Here is an 8,494-nt window from a genome sequence, read left to right as displayed (position 1 = left end):
GTAACTTTCATTTTAAATGAAATAATTACATTTATGATGGTTAAAAAGAGTATCTAAAAGTTACTTTTGTGATTAATTTAGTCATTCTCTTACAAACAAGAATCCCAAAGTGTTTAATCAAAGAGAATTTGTAAGTAAATGTTTTTATGAAAGTAAATAGTTTTCTTTGACGATTTTGCTTAGGCTGAAAAGATCTAAATTATTAAAAATTAAATTTTGTGTGGATAAAAACGAATGTAACGAATGCAGTTATGGAATCTCTTTCAAGGTATCTAAGTTATCTTTTAAAATATTTTATCATTTTATTTCTAATTTAACAAAATAAATTTTTTATCTTAAAATGTAAGAAATTAAAATGCAGAAATACATGTAAAATGAAGCAAATAACTTTTTAAATACTATAAAATTTATTTTTAATCTACTTTTAAATTTATTATTTCAACTTTTACTTCATAAAACAAAACTATTATTACTTCGATTAAGGAGGAAAGTGTTGAATTAAACCGATGTTGTATAGAAAAATGAAAAGTAAATTTTAAAGAATGAATTGCTTTTTGTGCTGTAAAATTGAGTCAATTTGATAGTGATACTTCGAATACATTCTTTGTCAAAATTATAGTTCGAAAACCAAATTAATTCCATGACAGATAAAATTGTATTAAAAATAAATAAATCGTAAACATTTAAGTTTTTTATCTTTCCTTTGCTAAACAGCATTGTGTTGCCACAACGTTTATCATTAAATTTAGAAAGTTAAGTACGCCGTTCTGCAGCGTGCCTTCCAACATATTTTAAAATCAACTTCGCTTTGATAAATCTCATCTTCCTTCTTTTCCAAATCTGTTTGGGAGTTTTTTTGAAACTTTTTTTTAAATATTTTAGTCTTTTTTTTACTGAATATTCATTCATTGATATAAATACAATAAGGTGGAATAAAAATAGTATAGAAATAAAAATGCAAGTTTACAAAAAATAATGACTTTTATTTGAAATATGAAAAGATGAATTATGGGTTAAATGCAACACTGATTTCTACAATATCATTTTATTTCCTTTTTCTAGTTATTAATTTTCAAAATGAAGATTTTAATACAATTAATACTTAAATATGTACAATAAACTAAGTTAAATTTCAAACAATAAATTTCGAACAATTATCTTTTCAATGAAATATAAAATACCTTCATAAATACGACAATAAAATTATTTATCACTTAAATTTCACCGTAGCTTTTCGAGTGGATAATGGCATGCATATTTTAAAGCATATAATCTTATTTACAAAACAAAACTAACACATTATTTTGAAGAATATAATGCGTCAAAATAACATAGTGTTTAAAATTAAACACTGTTCTTTCAACTGCAAATACGAAACACTTCACGGTATTCACATTAATTGCAACATATTATCCTATATTTCCAGTAAATTGACCTGAAATATTTGTACATTACAATCACAAACAATGTATATTGCGGCTTTCAGGAGAACTCCTCCAGACACTCGTCTCACGTCGTGGCGGGTACTATGGTTACGAGGAAAGTTTACTTCGAATAGGGGTGTGGGGTGAATAGTTTTATCTTAATCTTAGTGTAGGTCGTCATGAGCAAACCAATCGACACCCTTCTTTCCTTCATTTCACCCCAATTAGAAATGTGCTCTCACTTGTTACCATAGCAGACGAAAGCCCCAGACTTTCATTCTGGAGGAGTTCTCCTTAAAGCAGCACTATAAGTTACATTTTATATGAAGATATTTATGATTGGAAGTTCTTTTAAATACACGGAGCTCTCTTCTCAAAGCCTTCAGGAAGACGATCTGTAAAAGGTAAATAGATTTAATCACATTCTAAAAGCATGTAAGGATACATAGTTTGGTGAAATGTCTACAATTATTGGCACAGATTTTTACAGGAAGCTATACCGTGGAAGAAACACTCTATGGAGAATTCTGCTTCACCTACATCAGTAATTTAAAATTTAAGTCACGGAAAAAGTCGATATAGGTAAGCCAAGAGTCAACAAAGTTTTAAAATACTGATTTTTGTTTCAAAATATCAAAACGCAAATGAATTATGGCGAGATTACTCAGGAGTAAGTAATCGCGAAGTTATCCTACCCTTATTTGTTTGTAATTTGAAACTTAGCTCCGGAGCTTCATGTTTTATTCTAGAAATTCACTTTAAATTGCCTATGAGGTGAAACAAAAATTGTCATGAAAAGATCCACCCATAGTACAGCTATATCGTAAATAATTTGAGTCTTATAAACATGGGATTGTATAAATGTAAAAAGAATTCGCTACAACAAGAACTGTAACAGAAATATATGTGTACATCGCAATATAGTAAAAGACCTATGGTAAAAGACTGTAAAAGTATGGTAAAAGACCTATAAGGTATAAGGTACTATAAGGTAATGACATTTCTGGTAAAAAAAAATCCTAAATCTGGTTCAGAAAACCAAAATATGAGGTATTTAAACCAAACTTTTGGTAATTTAAAGGTTTACCGGAAATTCCGATATACAAAATTTTAGTTCTTATTACCGTATATTTAGTGAAAATACAAAAATGAAAAGTAAATTTTAAATAGTTTTTGTACCAAGCCCTAAAGTAACATGATAAAATTACCAAATCATACCCCATATTATAAAACCATATGTTAATTTCACGAAAACCATTACCTAAGTAAGTACTTCTGTAAAAATTACCGCGCTTTTTGATTTTTCCATAGAGACAGAAATTTTAACATATTTTGGTAATTTAAACCATACTTTTTTTCTCACAGTGGCTGTAATAGAAATTTGTCGCTTGTTGTAAATATCAGTTTGTTATAGTTTCTATCACTTTTTTAAGCATTTAATTTGACTGTTTTTTGATTTAACCCTTTTTTTTGTTGTTTCGTTCGCTGGTACTGCACTTCTACGCGTGGGAGTAAAGAGGTCGGAGAAGAATTCTTCCGCGTTGCCCGCACGAGTTTAAAAAAGGTGGTTGAGCGGAGCCGAGACAGGTGGAAGTATGACGGAGCCTCTGCTGGATTAACTAAGCAAGAGACGACAGGAGATTGCTTTAGACAGAGCCGCTGTGTGGTGGAGTCAGACTCGGAACCTCTAATCGATGAGTTAACTAGTGAGAGGAGTTGGACCGGAGTCAGGTTCTTTTATGGTACAGAGTTCTTTCCACTCCCGGAAACTAGTACATCCTAGTACTAGTACTAGTACAAATAAACTGATTTCTATCTGACTACATCCGATCTATCCGAATATCTGAATACTATCTATCCTAATTAACTTTTTCCGAGGGATTCAAAAGCAGCACCGGTGGAGATCGCAAGAAGTTTGGTTTTAACTTGGATTTACCATTAACTTTAATATTAAAAACTTTGAGTTCAATTTTGGAAGGCTGGATTGTAAACTGATATTTTACTTTTAATTCTAGTTTTTACCCAAATTTAAGAGAAGTATATTGTACTTTTTATAGTTTTACTGGTTTCATAGAATTATTTATAAAAATCGTAAGGATAAGAGTTTTTTGTACTTTTTTATAGTTTTACTGGTATTACAGAATTGCTTTTAGTAAATTGTAAGAAGTGTTGATTTTACTTTGTATAAATTGGCTGGTTGTTTGGCATTTGAAAATAGATTGAGCTTGTTTATATACAGAATTTAGGTTTTAATAAATTTTTGTGAATGATAGCTGTTTTGAATATATTTTTCAATTTTATTTTGAAACTGGATGACACTGTTACCGAGTTCGCGTTATCGATCACGGGGAAAATGAAAATTTAATTAGAAAGGTAACAGCACATGGCTATTCTATATCATTGTTTAGATTCTAAATATTTAAATAAAATTAATATTTTAAACAAATTCAATAATTTGATCATAATAATAATACTAAATATTTCGAACCGTATTATAGCACATATTTATTGCAATTTTGATGTCGTGCTAAGTCAAACAATGATTTCTATATAATTTATTTTAGTTTATGAACGGAATTAATAATAACGAACAAATTAAACGAAATTATGGTACAGAGTGGCAACTTAAAAGGCTCTTCATTACCTCGGTCCACATAAGTGAACTAGATACGAATGTAACCGATATGGTAGTGGAATTTACATCAAATTGCAAGACCATGACTTAAAAATTTAGAAGAGAAATCTCGACTACTGCTCAGTATTTCGAGGTGAGCTAATAGCCATTGATGAAGCCCTTGACTCTCTAGTGTTTCTTCCCCGTGGAAATGAGATATGGATTCTGTCTGATAGCAGAAGTGCAATACAGCACTTGACCAATTGGCAAAGCGTGAGAGATAGTGCTGGAGTGTCAATACTCAAAAAGTTAAAACGGCTTTCCATTTCGCATCAGATTCATCTGCAGCGGATTCCTTCCCACGTCGATCTTGTAGGAAACGAGATTGCGGACACTTTGGCTAAAGCTGGTGCTTGTGAGGCCTCTGTCCTGTCGGCAACCTTCACTTTTTTGGAAATCCTCTCCAAAAAAAATTACAAAAGCAAGAACACTTGAAATGTTCCTCCAAAGCACCCATGGTATCAGTGTTCTCGACCTGGAGGCTCCCTGGCCCAAGGTTTTAATAGACAGGAACAAACTATTCTTGCCCGCTTTCGAAGAGGTCACCTTAAATCAATGAAATTTTCGGAAGGATCCAAGAACTTTGAAATTTGTACCAACTGTTCATCAGACCAGGCTTCGCTTCACCACATCCTTGCTAGCCTAGGGCTCACCAAACAGGATTTAGCAGATGATCCATTGACGGTGTTGGATTTTTTGAGGGTGTATAAAGTCATGGACCTGGTCTAGCACTGCTTGCCAATGGGGGCGTGCAACAACAACATAATTGAACCTTCACTTCTTAGGTTCAAAAACAAGCAATAAGAAAATTATATCAATACATCCATTAAATGTAAATTATTTGGGTAGAAATGATTTTCGAAGAATGATGCGAAATCCACATGTTTGAAAATGTAACCAATTACTTATTCTGAAAATAATTTTTTTCTTTTGACTTAGTTCTGTGATCTGTATTAAGCTTTTAGTTTTGCATTTATTTAATATTTAAAAAATAATACAGTCAAGAACATGCAGGTCCACATATGGGCACCTTGGTATGTAATGACAATTTATGACAACGTAGTAGTCAAGTGAAATCTGATATTATTAAAATATCCAATTTTACATGTATTTACTAACATTTTTATGAGATGAGTATTTTACTTACTTGCTTTATATTAGTGTACAGTGCGCAAAATAAAAAATGGACCACCCTGAATAACTTTTGATCAAATCTAATGATCTGATATTCGAGTAATCTAAAGATCTGATATGACGGGGTGATCTGATGATCTAATATTATACGCTCTATAACTCATTCTCAATGGTTCAAAGGGGATGACCTCAAATAAGCTAAAAGTGCAGAGGATATTTAAAATTAGTAACAAGCCTATTAAACTTAAATTTAGTATTTCAATCTAAGAAAATTTCGTATTTTTAAAATTTAATTTCTCCAAACAATCATTAAATCTATTCATCAATGAATTTAAATAGACAATAATACAAGCTTATGTCTGTTTGTTCTCACTTAAGATGCAATTTAACGTTTCAAATATTTATATTATTTTACTTCGTGAAAACCTGAGTTCCACGCATGTGGACCTAAAATTATTAGACCCCTAGCAGTATATCTCGTATTTTATTTATCTTATTATGACTTATGACAGTAAAATAGAAATTCGGAACTGTAAAATATTTTTTTTGCAATATCCCTTTATACTTCTTTAGTGAAAAGGTTAATTCTGCATCAACCGATTTTCTAGAGAGTGTACGTAGATTGCTATCCGTAAAAAAGTTAGCTAGAAAATAAAATGAAATAAAACTTGTCTTTTCGATTTAGAGATGTTTCTTTTTTTTAAAAAAAAATATTGATGTTATCAAGTTCAAAGCCATCCCACTCATTGAAAATAAAATATTGTTTTTAAGTTTAGCATTTCTGAGATACAAAAGTTATTTCAATATTCTTTTCAACCTTACCCCAATAAATAAAGAAATTCATTGTACTTTGAAATTTTAGATTTTATATTTATGTAACGACATTACAATGTATAAATGTAATCCATCTAAATAGTTTTTGCTTCCACACGAAACTCTTTATTGTAGAGCGATACAAAACTGAATAAGGTTATATTTCGAAAAATCTTATTGTTGTTCAGATATTAGCTTTAAAAGACATTGAAAACTTCAATTTCTTATTCTAACCAAATTCCAAGGAGTAGCGATAAGATGAAAAATGAGATAAACTTGAAAGAAATAAATTAAATTTCCTTTGGAAATATTCTATTTCATTTATTATTTGTGAATCGTGCTTTCTTTCTATATTCTTAATTCTTTCTATATTCTCAAGTTATTTCTTTCTATATTATTAGGTCTTATTGTTCTTAAGTTATTCATTTCAAAGAGAGATAAACTTTGTCGTGTAATAATAGTAATAGTATTTATGTTTTTATTTCTACTTCAACTAATATATATATCTTTATATAATATATGAAGAGAGTGAAATGATAACACATAGCCAATTACAAAAGACTTGCGGTTAGTAACGCACAAAACAGCCAATCAAAATTCAGAACGCATGAGTGAGAAAAAGTAATAATTTTTAATAATGCTGTCTTCGGAATTATTACAACTAAAGTCACCAGCTAAAGTTAGTTGAAATTTTTATCTTGTTTTGAGTATATTTAATGATGGTGTACCAGTTTTACATTGTTGTCCGTACATTTTTATTGACCTGAAAATCACGTGGTAGGATTCAGTTTTTCCTCATTCATTTCCATATTGTTTTGATTGCCATCAGCATAAAACTAATAAAAGTCATATTGGTATTATTTTTTTTATAAAGATACTTGTATCCCTAATTTAAAAGTTTTTTTCGTGTACTGCTATTATTACGTTTTCAATTGAATTTTCGAGTTTAAAATTAGGAGAAATGTTGTGTTTTTGTATTATTATTATTATGTAGTTCTGAGCTACATTTTAAAATAAAGCTAGCTAAAAAGTTCGTCAAATCTTATTAACCATTTTACAATTATTATTGTTGTGCAAATAACGTTAATATACTGTAATAAATTACAGTTAAATAAATCTGTTAAATGATTTATAGCTTAATGATCAGCTTCTTGCACAATGAGATGCAAACAAAAATAGTATTTGATATATCCGCCCATTTGTTAAGCGAAAATATTAAATTACGGTTGTGAACTCAGCAAATTTTTTCTGAGTACTTGATTATATATATATATATATATATATATATTATCCTTATTATCCTCATAGAACAATCCCTGACGTCCATAAGCTACTTGAGCATAGTATCAGACCAGGTTCACCCATTCATGGCAACAGTTTTTCCTGAGGGGGATGGCGTTTACCAACAGGATAATGCACCATATCATAAGGGTTGAATCGTCGAGGAACATTTCAGTGACTTTCAAGTCATGTCTTGGCCCCCAAATTCACCTGACCTTAATCCAATAGAGGATTTTTGGTCCTACTTGGAAAACCAAATTCGTGCTGCCACACTACCCCCTCGCAATGTGAGGGAATTGCAGGACCAGTTGGTGAGCGCTTGGTACCAGATACATCAGACTACCTATTAGCACCTTGTGGAATCAATGCCACGCGGGTGCTAGAGCACTTATCTCACACTGACGTGACCCGGGTTCAAATCCAAGTGATTGCTGGTTGATACGAGTCCCGCAACCAAAACGCACCGACCAGAGTGCTGACGAAAAATGTCCTCAGTGATAAACGGATCATGAATTAGCGTCCCCTAACCGTCAGGCTTACCACGTGAGGTTTTTAAGGTTTTCCTCGCCTTGTAACGCGAATGTGAGTTAATTAAATCAAAAAGCTCTTCACATAGGTACATTTTTTCCTAATACTTGATCCAGGAGTTTCTTAGTCTTCAGAATTGGGTTCAAAATTACAAGGCTACGGAGTTGAACATTAGTAGACATAAACTCAAACTTTGGTCGGCTATTCAACAGTGGTTATAAAAAAAATAGGTTAATAGGAGCTGAATGCAAAAACTCCAAGCATTTATAAAATTCTAGGCATAACACTGTTACTTTTCATAATAAAAGTACCGTAAACCGGGGCGAGTCTACCCATCCAGGGGCGAGTCTACCCATTTTAGTTTTATTTAATTTTCACTACTTTAAATTACAAATAAAAAATTTTTTACCGATGGAGGACTTAGTTCAGACTCTAAGGAAGATGGCGCTGTAGTAGTTTGATCCGTTTTTATTTATTTGGTGTCTTTTTAAGCGACCTCTTCAAACGTCTTTTGAGAGATTTGTATTGAAAATCAGCAAACTTTTAGTTGGTGCTCCGTAAGTATATTATTATTATTACTATTTTCACTTTGGTTAAGTGATAAACTTATCTAAGACTAAGATTACATTAATTTTATATG

At 31.2% G+C, this 8,494-nt stretch overlaps 1 protein-coding gene across 1 annotated transcript in view; it reads right to left on the bottom strand.

Moving 5' to 3' along the window:
- Positions 1 to 962: 962 nt before the first annotated feature.
- The window catches only part of LOC107440764 (nephrin-like), a 194,984-nt gene continuing 187,452 nt past the window's right edge, over positions 963 to 8,494 (bottom strand). Inside the window, exon 12 of the mRNA XM_043044524.2 lies at positions 963 to 1,819. Coding sequence (XP_042900458.1) covers positions 1,776 to 1,819 — 44 coding nt within the window. The 3' untranslated portion in view covers positions 963 to 1,775. The remainder of the gene's footprint in view (positions 1,820 to 8,494) is intronic.

This window comes from Parasteatoda tepidariorum, chromosome 2, assembly GCF_043381705.1.
Source record: "Parasteatoda tepidariorum isolate YZ-2023 chromosome 2, CAS_Ptep_4.0, whole genome shotgun sequence".
Classification (NCBI taxonomy): domain Eukaryota; kingdom Metazoa; phylum Arthropoda; class Arachnida; order Araneae; family Theridiidae; genus Parasteatoda; species Parasteatoda tepidariorum.
Note: the sequence above shows the minus strand (reverse complement) of the source record. Positions and strands in the feature narration are given on the sequence as shown.